This window comes from Carassius gibelio, chromosome B13, assembly GCF_023724105.1.
Source record: "Carassius gibelio isolate Cgi1373 ecotype wild population from Czech Republic chromosome B13, carGib1.2-hapl.c, whole genome shotgun sequence".
In the NCBI taxonomy this organism is placed as follows: Eukaryota; Metazoa; Chordata; class Actinopteri; order Cypriniformes; family Cyprinidae; genus Carassius; species Carassius gibelio.
The window spans coordinates 12,812,311-12,830,041 of NC_068408.1; the positions used below are offsets into that span (position 1 = coordinate 12,812,311).

At 36.0% G+C, this 17,731-nt stretch overlaps 1 protein-coding gene across 2 annotated transcripts in view; it reads left to right on the forward strand.

Annotated features, from left to right (window-relative positions):
• ogdhl (oxoglutarate dehydrogenase L) overlaps positions 1 to 17,731 on the forward strand; it is a 26,980-nt gene continuing 9,249 nt past the window's right edge. Inside the window, exons 1-14 of one of the 2 annotated variants that reach the window (XR_008156355.1) lie at positions 1 to 152; positions 706 to 919; positions 1,790 to 1,957; positions 7,115 to 7,217; positions 10,171 to 10,286; positions 10,528 to 10,682; positions 10,871 to 11,017; positions 11,101 to 11,191; positions 11,287 to 11,466; positions 11,594 to 11,722; positions 11,823 to 12,002; positions 13,379 to 13,531; positions 13,663 to 13,777; positions 14,184 to 14,286. Coding sequence is in view for 1 of the 2 variants with exons in the window: in XM_052571893.1 (XP_052427853.1) it covers positions 716 to 919; positions 1,790 to 1,957; positions 7,115 to 7,217; positions 10,171 to 10,286; positions 10,528 to 10,682; positions 10,871 to 11,017; positions 11,101 to 11,191; positions 11,287 to 11,466; positions 11,594 to 11,722; positions 11,823 to 12,002; positions 13,379 to 13,531; positions 14,184 to 14,286; positions 15,592 to 15,720 (1,858 nt within the window). In the remaining variant the exon portion in view is untranslated. Of the gene's footprint in view, positions 153 to 705; positions 920 to 1,789; positions 1,958 to 7,114; positions 7,218 to 10,170; positions 10,287 to 10,527; positions 10,683 to 10,870; positions 11,018 to 11,100; positions 11,192 to 11,286; positions 11,467 to 11,593; positions 11,723 to 11,822; positions 12,003 to 13,378; positions 13,532 to 13,662; positions 13,778 to 14,183; positions 14,287 to 15,591; positions 15,721 to 17,731 lie in introns of those variants that run through there. The other variant, XM_052571893.1, reaches the window with a different exon arrangement.

Here is a 17,731-nt window from a genome sequence, read left to right on the forward strand (position 1 = left end):
GACTGCAGTACCGCATGCAGCGCGTGCGTGCGGATTATGGGACGGATTGACATTGGAGAGATTATAGGACAGAGAAAACAAACTCCAGCCTGAATCAAACGACAGAACGCATTTGAACTCAAGCGGACCATCTTCATCTGTGCGCAGCCAAGGTGAAATATATTTGTTATGACGTAGAGGAAGAGCTACGTGGACGCCGTTACGTGTGTCGCGCGAATAGAAACATATAACCTATGCGTAAAAGCTGTAACCAATCGGCAAATTGATCCATCTTTCCAAGTGTCTTCTTATATATTTACATTAGACGAATGTATTGGTAGTGATTGTGGAAACGGGCATTTACGTTGTTCAAATCAATTCGTCATTGAATAGGTGGACATGAAGGTCAATTGCCGGTACTCGAAGCTAGGCTATAGATAGAGCATCATTTTTATGCGAGATCTGGTTATAGTAATCCATATATATATATATATATATATATATATATATATATATATATATATATATATATATATATATATATATATATAGTATATATGGATTACTGTAACCATATCACGCATAAAAATTATGCTCTATCTATAGCCTATAGATATATATATATATATATATATATATATATATATATATATATATATATATATATATATATATATATATATATAGTCTATGTATATAATACCTTTGTGTTTCCTATTTATGAAGTTTTTCAGACATGAGTCAGCTGAGGTCCTTAGCTGGTGCCCTAAGAAACAGTAGCCAATGGATGAGGGGGCAAGTGGGGTCATGGAGGCGAGTTTGTGACCCACTTCGTAACTGTTCGAGCAGAGCTGCTGAGCCCTCATTGGCGGCCTGCAGCTCCAGCTATGTCGTGGAGATGTACTACGCTTGGCTGGAGGATCACAAAAATGTCCATGAGGTGCAGTGAACATCTACTAAAGACACTCCAACTCCATCATGGTTCAGAAACCTAGTGTGCTTGCTGATAAGTGCAATGCAATGCTAAAATGCTAAAATTCCAATCTATAAACATCTTTTACTCACTTTACACTCACTTTACATAAGTGTTACAAAGTGTTATGGTAGTAACATTGATATGCTATTATATTTTGTTAATATTTTGAATTACATTTTATTTTAATTAATTCTTTCTTTGATGCTTTCATTTTCTTTGTAGTTAAAGTTGTAGTAATTTTGTTTTGTTTAAGTCATTTTCATATTATTTTATTTCTAATTTTTCTTTCTTTGATGTTTTCATTTCAATTTGAAAGTTTTAGTAATTTTGTTTTAGTAATTTTTTATATTATTTTTATAAAATGTATTTTTTTTTAGTAGAATAAGAATAGAAATAGAATAAGTTGAGGCACTTTCAAAATTTGAACTCTTCTTTGACAGTATGCATTTGGCATACACTTTTTTTTTTATCCAAAACAACTTACATTGCTTTCAGGGTAAACATTTGATCAGTTCATGCTTTGCCTGAGACTCAGACCCATGGCTTTGGTGATAATTCAATCATCCTAATGTCATTTTTCTTGCTTGGAACACAGGATGAATTATTTAGCAGAAAGTGTTAGCTCCTCTGTACAGTAAAAGTGGACGGGGACTAGAGAAAATAAACAGCTTGGACATTTGGCTAAATTTCTCCTTTTGACACATGGAATTGAAATTATATTAGTGAGAGTGAGAGTAAATGGTGTTTTCAATGTCAGAAGACACTGAAACATTTAGTTTTGAATTAATAAGAAAATGTGACCTTTTGAAATGTGCTTTGCTATATTTGCAACAGTCTTGGGATGCATATTTTCGTAACGCCCAAGCCAGCGGTTCAGAGGAGACTGGAGAGAAGCGTCTGTCCGCGCTGCTCCAGGGACGAACCATGTCCCAGACCCCTGCCATGTCAGAGAAGGTGGTGGAGGATCATTTGGCAGTCCACACTCTTATCAGAGCCTATCAGGTAAAGTGAGGAGCTCTAGGTCTAGGTCTAGTTCTCTCAAGAATTAACATTTGCTGAAATTGTACTCACCCTCAGCCCATCCAAGATATAGTGATATCGTTTTTTGCCCCATCTGAACAGATTTTGGAGAAGTTTCCTATTACATCACTTGTTTTTCAACATGCAGCTTTCCACTTCACAAGGTGTTATTTGATGAACTGGATTATTGTGATGTTTCCATCAGCTGTTTGAACTCTTATTTTGATGGCACCAGTGCTTTAAGTGGCCAAAAAGAGGTGCCGGTACTCTATTATAGCCTATTTTATTTTATTTTTATTTTTGTTGATGACTCCCCTCATCCCCTGAGGTAACAACAACTATATTGAAGGGGTTTTATATACAGCAGTCAACAGACGACCTTATAAAATATAATAAATAATTTTATTAGTTTGCGGATTTGTTTGAGCTAGAAAGAGCTACTGAACATAAATAAAATGTGCAAAAGGATTTTGAAAAAATACCCTTAAAAAGAGCTACTGAACATAAATAAAATGTGCAAAAGGGTATTGAATTTTTGAAAAAATGTAGCCTACATAAAATAAATTCTAAAACATAACAGAACCATAGAGCCATCTGATTCTGACCGTGTTCTTTTAGTACTCAGAGTCTGAAGCCAGGAGAGCATATTAAGTGTTGTTCACTGTATTTGTATTTTTACCGAGCCGAGTGTGCGCGTTTCACGCATCCTCTGCAGCCACGTTGAGTTGTTCACACTGACAGCGGCGAAAGCGACGCATGCGCTTTTCACTTGTTAAACTCAATGGTGTATGACTAATGTAGTCTCTGCTCTCGGTGGGACGAATTAGGAAGCGTGCATTGTGAAGGGCGCTCTGGAAAGCGGCAGCGCAAGCAAAGGATTAAATTAACCCTCTATTAACCCTTGTGGGTTGTTGGGGACGTTTTCGTCCACTAGGGAGTAGAGTTGAGTCTTATTTTGGCCACAACTTTCTCTGTGTTTGAGCTAACTTCCAATACATTCATCTAATGTAAGTATATAAGAAGACACTTGGAAAGATGCATCGATTTGCTGATTGGTTACAGCTTTTACGCATAGGTTATATGTTTCTATTCGCGCAACACACGTAACGGCGTCCACATAGCTCTTCCTCTACGTCATAACAAATATATTTCACCTTGGCTGCGCACAGATGAAGATGGTCCGCTTGAGTTCAAATGCGTTCTGTCGTTTGATTCAGGCTGGAGTTTGCTTTCTCTGTCCTATAATCTCTCCAATGTCAATCCGTCCCATAATCCGCACGCAAGAGCTGCATGCGGTACTGCAGTCGGACACTTTGCTCTGAACTGCAGCATCAAAAATAACACCTGGTTTAGAGTATCATTTCTTTGACTTGATTTTTTTTTTTTTATATAGTTTTGCTTTTATATAGCATTTTTACATTGCTACACCACTTTGAAATTTTTCAAAAACTCAACGGTACACTGTGGGCAAATTCACTACCCTTTCGAGTTGTTCGGGATGAAAACATCCACTAAATTAAACTGCTGTAAAAATGTATCAGATAAATATTTTTTCACATTTTTTTTTGCATAAATCTATTAATCAACCTCAGTCCTGATCAAAACTACCAATTTTTTTTTTTTTTAAAAACCCCAAGATTTTAACTTTTGAATTACCAAGTTCATAAATGATGTCACTGATTTGGGAAAAAAACACACAAAATTACATATTTTCAATATAAAAAGTGATAGTGGACTGGATATTTTTTTACCTTTTATCACAGTCTTGGGCATGTCAAAGATTAGGGACCCACTTTATATTAAGTGGCCTTAACTACTATGTACTTACATTTTAATTAATATTTAGTACAATGTACTTATTGTGTACATACATGTTTTTACATTGTACTTATATATATATATATAAAACGAAAAAAAAACGACATGTAATTACATCTGTATTTAATTTCTGTTATTACATTTATAATTACACTGTTGACCCATACTTTACATATTAACCCACCCTTAAACTTACCCATACCTCCAACCCTCTCCCTAACCTTACCCCTATCCCACTTCAATAGCAGCAAAAGTGTTTTACAATACAATTTGAACACAGTAAGTACATTGTACTTATTTTTTTATTTATTTAAGTACATAGTAGTTAAGGCCACCTAATATAAAGTGGGACCAAGATTAGTAACAAGATTGGCTTTGATGCATTGTTAGTTTTTGTGCAGCATTAGATTAAAATTTTTTCTCCCTAATTTGTTGTTGGTGGCTGTTTTTGCCCCATTGACTTCCATTATAATGACATTTTTTGATTGCAAAGCCATGACACCATATAATCATGGATTCTTGATTGTTTGTGGTTTTCCCTTTTGGGAAGAGGTAAAACAAAATATTTTTACAGTTGATCACTAGGTGGGAACCTTAACCCTTTAAATAGGCCTGTACAAAAAAAAAAAGGCTTGGTTTCTGGCTTGTATATGGAGTTATATGGAGTATAATAGCAAATTATAGTGTTTGTGTGTGTGTGAGATTTTTGATTGTTGGTGGTTTTCCCTGTTGGGAAGAGGTAACATTTGTTTTTTTTACAGTTGATCACTAGGTGGGGCCTGTGCAAAAAAAGGCTTAGCTTCTGGCTTGTATGGAGTTATATGGACTATAATAGCTTATTATAGTGTGTGAGTGTGTGTGTGTGTGTGTGTGTGATAGAGAGAGAGAGAAAGAGCGGGTGTGAGAGAGACCTTTGTGCACTAACCTTGATGTACAGTATCTGAAAAAAATCAAAATATGCACCTCATGCTCTCAGAACTACATGGAGTAAACAATAAAAAAAGAAGTGTGTTTATTCAGCTGCTGCCTTTTGATGGTGAAAAGTACAGATGGCCTATATGTGAAATCCTCCTCTTTTCTTGATGGTAAAGCCAGTTTAAAACCTTAAAATCCTGTAAAAAAATCTACTTTGCATCAAATTTTTGAACATAATGTATTATGAACCAAAATGCAATACCAACTTCAAATAAGCTACCGAAGTACCAGATAGCCAGAAAATGAAAATATTAATATAAAAAAAATATATAAAAATTATTTGTGTTTGGGATGCTGGGAGCACGGAGACTGTAGTGTATGTTGTAAGTTTGAAAGCGTTTAACTTAAATTATCAATATGAATAAACAGTGCTCATAAACGGCTGCTGAGGTCATATTCTCAAGTGAAGCGAGTTGAGGCCTGGATCCGGAAACAGCGCTTCTTACGTCGTCACTTAACAATCGAATACTTTCACCACCATTAAAAGGCAGCAGGTGCATAAATACACTTTTGTTTACTCCATGTAGTTCTAAGAGCTGAGGTGTATATTGTGATTTTCTGAAATACATTAAGGTAAGTGCGCAAAGGTCTCTCTCACACACTCTCTCTCTCTCTTTCTCACACACACACACATACACACTCAATATAATATGCTGTTATACTCCATATAGCTTCATATACAAGTCAGAAACTAAGCTTTTTTTGCACAGGCCTATCTAAATGGGTAATGGTCCCACCTAGTGATCAACTGTAAAAATAACAAATGTTGCCTCTTCCCAAAAGGGAAAACCACAAACAATCAAGAATGCATGATTACATGGTGTCATGGCTTTGCAATCAAAAAAATTAATTATAATGGGAGTTGAATGGGCAAAAACAGCCACCAACAACAAATTAGGGAGAAAAAAATGTAATCTAATGCTGCACAAAAACTAAAAATGCTTCAAAGCCAATGTTGCTACTAATCTTTGACATGCCCAAGACTGTTATAAAAAGTAAAAAAAAAATCCAGCCACAATTACTTTTATATTGAAAATAAGTCACTTGGCAATTAAAGAGTTAAAATCTTGGATTTTTTAAAAAACATTTGGTAGTTTTGATCAGGACTGAGGTTGATTAATAGATTTATGCATAATAAATGAAAAAAAAATGAATCTGATACATTTTTTCAGCAGTTTAATTGAGTGGATGTTTTCATCCCGAACAACTCGAAAGGGTAGTGAATTTGAACAATCCACAAGGGTTAAAACAGATGTCCAAATGAGCGTACCGGGACGCTAAAAGCAGATTCTGGGTGCACAGAGAGGTGGCGGTATGCTCAAGAGCTATATATGGAAGTGGCGGTACTGAGTACTGGTGCGTACCGACCCATTTAAAGCACTGGATGGCACCCATTAATCTGGTGTAATGCTAAATTTATCCAAATCTGTTCTGATAAAGAAATTAACATGTCTACATCTTGGATGGCCTGAAGGTTAATTTCCAGTTAATATTTTACTTTTGGGTGAACTATTCCATTTAACCACCAATGATAAATTGAATGATAACCATAACTAAGTTTTAAAAAATAATAAAGTATAACAATAGCAAAGTCTACACCACAGCTATAACAATAACAGCACAGAGGAACAATATTGAAGGTATAACATTTTTATTTTCCAGCAGTGTGTGCTTATTTTGAACAGAACATTTCCATGTATTGGTGTGGGTGTTATGAAGTGAATAGGCCTTTAAACTGAAGATTAGAGACAGAAATTTAGAATTTCTGAGTAGTTTTTTTATTCATTTATTAATTTTTTTCAGTTGAGAGAATCTGATACACAATAAATTATTTTGATCAAATAATCAAATCATATTCTCCAACATTGGGACTGTGCCGCAACAAATCAAAGACGGGGCTGTACAGCCGTACATTTTATAGTGTCCCTGTGTAGTTATGCAAATCACGTGATTAAGTCTAACCTAATTAGGCTAGCTTTTTTTCCCTTTTGAAAATGAAAATATCAAAGAGATTGCTTGAATCAAAACAGGTGGTAACATTTTCCCTGCTTCCTCTAATTTATTAAATGAAGTATCATAGGGATTCATTAAATTTCGTCTTTTGGCAAAGCCAGCATTTTCTTTCCATCTCCTGTTGCCAGCCTGATGGGATTGTATATTCAACTTGTTGTGAATCCTTGTGAGATTTGTTAGTCATGTGTCACGCTGGTTCATATTTGTGTGGGTCAGATATCCCCTAGTTTGACAGAATGCACTTCCTGGCTCAGTCTTGCTTCTGGTTCTTGTTTTTCTGTGGTTATGGAGATGGCGAGTCACATTCAATCATATGCATTTTGCTCACTTTAGGTACGTGGTCACCATGTGGCCAGGCTGGACCCTCTTGGCATCCTCACTGCCGATCTGGATTCCTTCGTTCCCTCAGATTTAATCACGTCAATTGACAAGCTTGGTGAGATACCTATTTAGCATATTTAAGATGACTCTAATAAACACTCAATTATTTTCAGTGTCCTACTTTAAGAAGGATCTTTGTTATGAAAACATCCAGTAAATGCTGACTTAGTTCCTTGCTTGGGGCTCATCCTAAAGAGTGCTTTTGTTATTATTCTTTGTTAGCCTCCCCCTCAGCACCATTCAATACCTCACCTGCTGAGTAATACACTTCTCTTTGAAAAGGAACTTCTTATTGCTAAATACATTGCATCTTACAGATTTAATGACATGACAGTGACATATTTGTCTAGTCATTATAATGCAAATCACACATATGTTGACATTGTCATCTGCTAAGATAAGCATTTCTGTATCACAATGTATGTAAAAAAAAGTAAGACCTGTCTATATTTATATATTTATTATTAATTAACAACAAAAATAAATCAATTATGCATATTTGTATAAAATGTAAAAAAAAAAAAAAAATGCTCTGAAAAAAAAAACTACATGAGACAATGTGTCCAGATCATTTCTTAAAATGTCTTAGAATTGTATATTTTTTATGCCAAGGAAAGGTTAGTTCAGGTTGTAAAAGTATATATATATATATATATATATATATATATATCATAAAATTTAGATATTTTCATCATATGAAACCAATATTAATACAAACAATATATTTCTAAGAATGTTTAAAATCGACTATTATTATTATTATCATTATTATTCTTTTTTTTTTTTTTATCATAGACACTCTTATGTCATTGACCAACATATTTCAGGCCTCCAAAAATATACAACAATATTTGTCTTTTAACTTTTATTTTAAATCCTTGTCTTTGCGGTTTATTTTGTCTACCATCAGCGCTATAGTTCTATCTTGCTTTACAAGGCAGCTCAAGCTACCGGAGCTGTGTCTAATGTAATTGGTGGCTGACTTTGACTACCCCAGCCACTGTGTTTATACGTCACTGTAGCAACAAAGCTGCACCCTTCCGCTGCATACATCTCCTTTTTAATTATGAAAGGAAAATTAGATTGTTGGACCCGACTGGAAAAAAACACTTTCATTGCAAAGTGAGGACTTCCAGTTATTAGACCATTTATCAAATGACAAATTGTGACCCCTATATCATTAAAATGCAAAACATTAACGATTAAATATGCTGAGTGTATAGAATATATGGATTCTCTGCACATAAATCCCAATGCCGTGCTATTTCTAAGATGTTCCTCTGTTTAATCTTTTAGATCAGTCTTTTCATTTTAGCTCAGGGCTTCCGAAGATCATTGGAAGTTGCTTTCCCAATCTCATAATCAGAGCTGATAGCACTTCATATTATATAAGGATCAAGATTATTGTAATGAAGTTTAGTAACACTGCTGCTTGCGGTTTGGTAATTTGGTGACTCATAGTGCTCGATTAATGGAAAAGGGGAGAGAGAGTGCGTATGTGTCCGCTTTTTGGCGGTATGTGGTCAGCAAACCATTCCTCATTCGGCCATTACAGATTCCCCAGTCTCAGACAGCGACAGGGGCTGGAAGGGAGAGCTATGCCCCAGACTCAATCGCAAGCACAGGTTAATGTTATCTGAGATAAAGGCCCATAAATCTTCCCCTTTGCTCCTGTCGGGTCCTATTGCCTTTAGTGTTGCCAGAGTAGAAGGATGTAGGACATGTATTCACAACAGATCGAAAAAGAGAGAGTAATAGCTGATGAGAAGACCTCTCAAAACATGCCTCTTTTACCTCAGTACACTCTCATTGTATCGGTCAGGTCAGGTTTTATCAGAGATTTTCCTATAGCCCCCTGTGCAGCTAATGAGGGCTTGTAGTGGACCAGAGGCTCTTAATTTAGGTATGATGTATCTTTCCTCTTTATCTGTACTGTGGCTTTAATTCAATTTGCACCTGTCTCCTCTTGTGTGTGCTCCTCTCTTGAGGAGACACAGTCTTACTGATAGACCCCAGTGTTATCTACAGGAAGCATTTACAACCTACTATGATTGCCTGGTTTTCTTTCACCATTTGGGGGTGTAACTAACCATGAAATTGGTAATCATGTTAGTTAGGATTTACATATCGGGGCTCTAGGCTGTGACTAAATGGTTGAAAATGTGGCAAAATATAAAAATGTGCTACATTAATTTCAAATCTAGAGAATGTAGTGTCTGTCGCTGTGCGGTTTCTTTGGATATCTTCTTTTTAAAATGGGTTGTGAAGCAGCTGTTACCCTCTGCTTATTCACCATGGTAAAATTAATGACTAATAAAAGTCTGAATACATCTGCACAAAACAAATAATCTCCAGTTTGTCTGAAAACAATGACTCGTTTTGTTTTAATCACTGATCTTATAGTCCTAAATATGTAAAAATTCTAATATTTCAACGCATCCGGAGCTCAGATCGCATCCAAACTATACATATACGAACATGATCTGAATTCCACCAGCTCCCATACTACTCTTCATTGTAAATCAATAACTCCCATTCTGTCAAAAAGGACACTTTCGCTTGTGGCAGCGTTTCCTGGAAGCATCATCTAACACAGCACAAGCTGTGATGTCTGATTTGTGAATGCTTCTTTTTAGTGAGTGTTGTAAGGCCGCTGTTTGAATCAGATTCATTCAATAAATAATTCCTATCCATTTTTGAGACTGTGCGTCATTCCTCAGTTATGGCTGTTTAAAAACAAACAAACTGGAAACCATTACTTTATGTATAATTCAGAAAAAAGTTTTTTTTGTGTGTGTAAATGAATAATAGTACTTTATAATATACTGCGTATCATTAATATTAAATGTTTGACAGATTTTTTGGAACCATAATCAATACATCTTTACATCACTGTAATGCATAATATTTGGTTTAAAAAGAACCATTGCAGGGATCTTATTAACATTCATTACAGTATTTTTATTTTGCTTTTTTGCTTTAATATGCTTCTCCTCTTTAATCTTTAGGGTCCTACGGCTTGGAAGAATCTGATCTGGATAAATCATTCCAGTTGCCACTAACCACATTTATCGGGGGAAATGAAAGCACACTCCCACTGAGAGAAATCATACACAGACTTGAGGTGGGTAGCTGCCGGATTACTCTGATATCACCCAGTATTTGAGTAGAAACACTCTTTCCTCATTCCTCATTAGCTGGTTTTGTGCTTGTATTGATTCAGATACGGCATTGACTAGCTTTTCTGAAAGGATGTAATTTGGGCAAATATGGCAAGCTTATATTATGCCGATATTTAATTATCCTTCTAAAATGAATGCATTAATGAATGAAAGAGTAAAGAGAATTTGCTTGGAATGTTCCAGACATCATACTGTGGTCATACTGGAGTGGAGTTCATGTTCATCAACAATATGGAGCAGTGCCAGTGGATCAGACAGAAGTTTGAAACTCCAGGAATCATGACGTTTTCTGACAGAGAGAAGAGGACTTTGCTGGCCAGGCTGGTTCGCTCAACACGGTGCATATCTTTAAAATAAAGTACAGCATTTGTGTTATTTTCTTGTCTTCTTATTAGAGTATTATTTCTCCATGCTTAAACCCATTTTTATATTGGAACCAAACTGCATTTTATTTCTTCCTTTTAATTTAGTAAAGTAAAGCTGACACTAAAAGTATTTTTACGATGAACTTGGTTCATTGTTCTAGGTTTGAAGATTTTCTTGCTCGGAAATGGTCTTCAGAGAAACGCTTTGGTTTGGAAGGCTGTGAGGTTCTCATCCCTGCCCTGAAGATGATCATTGACAAGTCCAGTGAAGCCGGTATAGAGAGTGTAATTATGGGAATGCCTCACAGGTACCTCCAAAACCTGCTCCGTTCAATCTCACTCTGTTCTTATGAATCCATAATAATAATAACACCATGTCTGATTCACACAGAGGCCGACTGAACGTCCTGGCCAATGTAGTTCGCAAAGACCTGGATCAGATATTCTGTCAGTTCGATCCCAAACTTGAGGCTGCAGATGAGGTAATGCAATTTCACCTGATGAAAGATGATTTTCATTTCATTCTCGTTCTCTTATTGCATTTCTAATGTACATTTCACACTTCAATTTTCTTCAGGGTTCAGGAGATGTGAAATATCACTTGGGGATGTACCATGAACGGATAAACAGGGAAACAGATAAGAATATCACATTGTCTCTGATGGCAAACCCCTCTCACCTAGAGGCCGTAGATCCTGTCGTTCAGGGCAAGACCAAGGCAGAGCAGTTTTACAGAGGAGACACTGAAGGAAGGAGGGTACTACATTTATCTTCAGATTATCTTTTAGGATGAGTCACTGTAAAATATAACCACATATTTTCTGCTATATAGTGGCTCATTTGTTTGGAATGTTTTTTTAAGCCATCAATTCCTTTCTTTACAGGTGATGTCTATTTTAATGCATGGTGACGCTGCTTTTGCGGGTCAGGGAGTCGTCTACGAAACCTTCCATCTCAGTGAACTGCCTTCATATACCACTTATGGCACCATCCATGTTGTGGTCAATAATCAGGTTAACATCAAACTTTCCTATTAGAATCGACTTACATAAAACCTTAACCTTTGACCTTTTAGTATGTTGTAGATTGATGAGTCTTATCTGATGTTGCCAGATTGGATTCACCACAGATCCCCGAATGGCACGTTCCTCTCACTACCCAACGGATGTGGCTCGCGTAGTCAATGCACCCATCTTCCATGTCAACGCTGATGACCCAGAGGCTGTGATGTATGTTTGTAAGGTTGCTGCAGAATGGAGAAACACTTTCAACAAGGATGTGGTGATAGACCTGGTAAATACTGTGAAGACACATCCTACATATCACAGAAAATATCACTGAATGTTACGGTAAATCACTTACTGGAAAGGACTGCTCGATCACACAACTAAAGATCTATCATGCTCCTTCAAGAATCACTATGTTTTCTCTTTAACTTAGGGATGTCAAGTCAAACAATAGTTTGTGAAGGTATTGCACGGGGTCCACAGATATTTAAAACCGAATTATTTTTAAACACAATTTGAAAACTTTTAACTCTAACTTTTAACTTTTTTTTTCTACTTCAGTGGCCACTTACATTTGAGACAATATGGCCCGTTACTTGGGCAGCTTTTACAAAGCAAAGCTAAAGCATTATCATTGGTTGTGCATCCCTGAGCAATATACTGTACAGTAGTTATGTTTTGTCTTTGAATGAATCAGTGGTTCTAAATGAATTGGTTTTGAACTCAAAAACATTCCTGAATGACTCAGTGAATGAGTTGTTGAACAAATCTGTCTTAATGATTCTCTTCTCACGACCTGGTATAACAATGTAACCATGCAGAAAAGCTCACTGAAGTGTCCTCACTACTAAACGCCTGTTCACACCCTTAAAAGGATACTTCACCAAAAAAATCTGTCATTAATTACACAGCCTCATGTTTTTCCAAACCCATAAAACCTTTGTTTCTTCTTCGGAAAACACAAATACCACATTCAAGGTCCAGAAAGGTAGTAAGGACATTGTTAAAATAGTCCACATGACATAAGTGGTTCAATCTTAATTTCAAGAAGCTACGAGAATAAATTTTGTGTACAATTGAAAAAAAAAAAAAACTGTCTGGGCCTTGAATATGGTAGTTTCCTTGTTTATGCATGGCCAGAAAGCTTTGGATTTCATCAGAAATACTTTGTATATATTTGGGTTTGTGTTGTGATTCCAGTTTCCAACAACATGGTTGGATAATAGTTAAATATGTTTTTAAATATCTCTGGTTAAGATAGACCTGAACAGATAGGGTTAGATAATGCTAGCATTCCTGAACGCCCTTAGCTACTTGTTTTATGTGTTAATCACTTCAAGTAAGTAATTTAGGTTTGCGTTTGCGATCACATGATCCTGAGTGGCACAGCCTAGTGACTCATTTTGAACACTGACGAAATGTATTTGAGAACTCACTTGGGAATTAAACAACATCTAAAATATCTTAATGCAGCTTTCATTTGTTACGATTAAATATGCAGAACAGAACAGATCATTTTAAAAAGGGATAGACATTAAATGTAATTTTTTTGTAAACAGTGGAAATAGTGTTATTTTAGACAATAGAAAATGTTTGGTTGATTAATGATACTGAATTTGCCTATTTATACACCTGTATTGACGTTGCTGGTGTATTTTATAGGTGTGTTACCGGCGGTTTGGACATAATGAGATGGATGAGCCCATGTTCACCCAACCCCTCATGTACAAGCAGATCCGGAAACAGGAACATGTGCTGAAGAAGTACGCCGACAAGCTCATCTCTGAGGGAGTTGTAACACTGCAAGAGTTTGAGGTTTGCGTCTCACTCTATGGAAATCTCATTACTGTGTCATTATGTAAAGTGAAAATGTCCACCTGCTGTTGTTCCTCCCACAGGTCATCCTAACTGACCTTTTTAACTCATCTAAAGCATCTTTTCCACAGCTGTTGTTTTCCTGGCCTATTAGGGAGTGATGGGTTTCCTGTGCCGTTTGTGTATTGTTTCCTGACAATTGATGGAGGCTGCCTTCAGATGCTCAGCCAATGTCTTTTCGCTCTGGTGATGACACGTTTCATACTTCACCCGCTGACCCGGGCTCTCGTTCCCTGGGCTCAGAGCTAGCCCCCCTTCCCCCCCAACCACCCTCAGATTTGTGTCGCCGTAGAAACCACAATCGTCGGACCAAACCATCCCTCCAGTGCCGATAGCTGACACCTTGTCTCGCCCGGCGACAGCTCGTTTTATTTACAACTGCATCCCTGTCACTCTTCACTCGCTGACATAGCTCAGGGGATTTCACTTAGAGAATAAATTGTAACTGGAATCTTGCTGTTTTCTCTACGCCGTAGCACATAGGTGCCATGAATCATTAATTAATAATTTGTCACGAATGTGTCATGTGTCTGGGTTTTTTTGATGAATATAGTGGATGGCGGGCTAGCGCTGTACTGTGAATTGTTTTCAGGAGGAGGTTGCTAAATATGACAAGATCTGTGAGGAGGCGTATACCAGCTCTAAAGATGAGAAGATCCTACACATCCGCCACTGGCTTGACTCTCCGTGGCCAGGTACATATTGAAGACTTTATAGAGGCTAGGAGTTTCATTGAAAATATAAGATCAGGGTTTCTCTAACTTTTTGACTCTCCTCCCATTGTCAACTTAATCATGGTACCTTCGATTTTATATAGTGGTTTTTATATAGTACAGGTTGTTTCAAAGCAGCTTCACATTATTGAACAGGAAAATAACAGAATCAATAATGCATGCTTCAAAAATTAGGCAAATCCATTTTTTTCTTTAAAGTAGCTGTAGTGAGACAATAGTGTCATTATTCAGCATCAGTCAGTTCAGTCTAATAATTGTGTTCATTCATTATGAAAAAAGTTCAGTTCAGCATTAACAGTGCTATCAAAGACAGTAGGGTCATTATTCAGTGTTGATTCAGTTTAGTTAAGTAACAGTGTAGGTGTGTATATATATATATATCTTGCATTCATCACTTTTTTCAGCTTACTTTTTTTTTGTTCAGGAGTTTGGTTACTTTATTAACATCACTCTTTAATAACGCCATAATAGATTTGGTTGCAAAAATCATGAATTATTTACCAATTTGAGAAAATAATTTAGTCATTATTCAGCTCGATTCAGGTCAAATTTTGTTCTTGTCCGTAACCATTTTTGAAGGTTCCCTTATCCTAGTTTTGTTTTTAAAACTTTTAACTTTTAATCAGATTTTAATCTATGGGCACTCCTAGTTTCTGTAAATTCAAAAAAGTATTTAAAATAATTAGAATTAAAATAATACAAATATATGTGTCATTTGTGATTTATTAGATAAAGTGTAAGGATTTATAAAATCTTTGTTAACAGGTTATTTTAAGGTGTCTTTGTTACACATATTACATTCACTTACTATTATGATAACAATAAATTATGCATAATTACATGCAAGTAAACCTAAGCAAAAACCAAATCTTAACCATATAGTAAGTAGATGTAGTTAATTAATATTATTCAAAACTTAAATGCATAATTACACTGTAAGAAGGACAAGTTAAAATAAAGTGTAACCAAATCTTTTTACTCATAATTTATTGTCAGTAAAATATTGTAATATTTTAAAATAATAAAACTAAAATTATATTCTTTATAAAATGCCAATGGCATTTTAAGATGAATTTATACAGTAACAGTTTTCCAGGTCTAGACATCACACTACCTTGCCTATTCGGGTTTTCAAGACTGTGGAAATTGAATTTAATCCTTGTTTTGTCTTATTTGAAATCATTTTAAGTCCTCTTTAGTCTTCTTTTAAATGCCCTTTTAAAGGCCCACTGGTTGAGCACCACTGATTTAGATCTTGTGTTTAAGACTTCTTCAAACTAGATGGAGAGCCAAAGAGCATGAGCTGCCCTTTCACTGGACTAAACGAAGAGGAGCTCAGGCACATTGGTGAGGTAGCCAGCTCAGTCCCTCTGAAAGATTTTGCAATTCACAGTGGTGAGTTTCATGTATTTTAGCATTTAATTCAGATGTTTGTTTGTTGCAGTGTTGAAGCCTCAATTTCTATCCTAAATTATACAGATATGATTTCCTTAACTTGGGGTGTTGTAGCTCAGTGGGTAGAAATCTAGGCTGGTAACTGTTGTAGGTTCAAAAACTAGAAAAGCTTAATCCCTGAACTTAATCACCTAAATACATATTATAAAAGTATCATAAAACTAGTCCATACAACATTTTGGTTATATTCTGATATTTTAAAATCTTCAGATGCCATATGATTTTACCATTAAATAAAAATCACTGAAAAATTATCCTTAACATTTTTGCTTAAAATTTTGATTACTTTTGTGTTTTTGGAAAAGAGCAAAAGTGCATTCCATGGAAGACAGAAAGCATGCATACAAAGTTTAAAAAGACATGAGAGTGAGTAAATGTTGACTTAATTTTCACTTTTGCTTGAACTATCACATTAATTATTGCTGTGGAGTCCCCGAGGCCTTTTCCAGCAGTCAGTTCATCAACTAGATTATATCTTATGTACTGTTAAGCTTTAACCACTAGGGACAAAGCCCTGGAAACTGACATTAAAGTATTGCAGGATGATGGTGGTAATGGTGTGGAACATCAAGGAACCCTGACAGATGATCCTCAGACATTCTTGATATAGGAATGTCTCATTGCTCCACATGGGTCATCATTTTCTTTCACTGAGCAGCAGACGCAGGGGAGCTATAGTGGGTTGATGGAGTTGCACTATGGGACCATTGCACTTAAAGAGCTGACTCCAATCTGGCTGCCTTAAATTCTGCTAAATCACCCTAACCACCGTAGCCCTCCAGCTTAATTCTGTTTATGGCTTGCCTCTGAGCACAACTACCTCAAAGCATCAGATCAACCCACCGGCAAACGTATTTCTCTGACACAGACCAGTGCTTTAGTCCAATGAGATATCATGTATGAAAAACCAGGCTACCCTGATGGGGTTGATTCTCATAAACATGAACTGTAGAAGGCATAGACATAAAACATATTTTAGAACTTTGAACTAAAATCGATCTTTCAGATGATTTTTTGTCTGATACATTTGGTAGGTATTAGTATAAGGTTATTGGTCATTTGCCAGTAAGGCAAGGCAAGTTTATTTATATAGCACATTTCGTACACAATGGTAATTCAAAGTGCTTTACATAAAAGAATGTAAAAATCATCAAAAATAAAACAAGCAATTTAAAAACTTTGAAGATGATAAAAAAATACTTATTTAAAATGAATTTAAAACATTTAAAAATATAAAATGATTTGACATAAAATACAGTGAATATGTAAAATACAGTGCAATCAGTTCGGACATCGCACGGTGCTCATTCAATAAATGCACAGCTTAACGACTTACTCAATAAATGCACAGCTTCCTGACTTGTTTTTTAGTTGTTTGACCCCTAGAGTCAAGGTATGCATTCACCTTGAAAACTTCATCTTTGTTTCCAAATGCAATGACTTCAGTTTTTTCCTTGTTTAACTGAAGAAAGTTAAGGCACATCCAACTATTAATTTCATCAATACACTGGCAGATGGAGTCAATGGGGCTGTAGTCATTTGGAGATAAGGCTAGGTAAATCTGGGTATCATCAGCATACCTGTGATAGGCAATTTGGTTCTTTCTCATTATATGACTTAGTGGGAGCATATACAGGCTAAACAAGAGCAGTGCAAGAATTGATCCTTGTGGGACTCCACATGTCATGGATGTCCACTTAGGCTTATGCTCTCCTAGACTCACATAATAAACTCTCAAGTAAAACAAAACTACTAGAGTTTATTGGCATAAAGAAAAGACAGTATTTTTTCACACAATTCACCTAACTGTACCCCTGTTTTCACTGTCATAAAAACGGGCTGATGACTTCCTTGTTCTAAAAAACTTTTTTTAAATGGTTCCAGATGCATAACATTTTTTTTCATGAAGCCAAAAAAGAAATATGTATTTGTGTGTGTGTGTGTGTGTGTG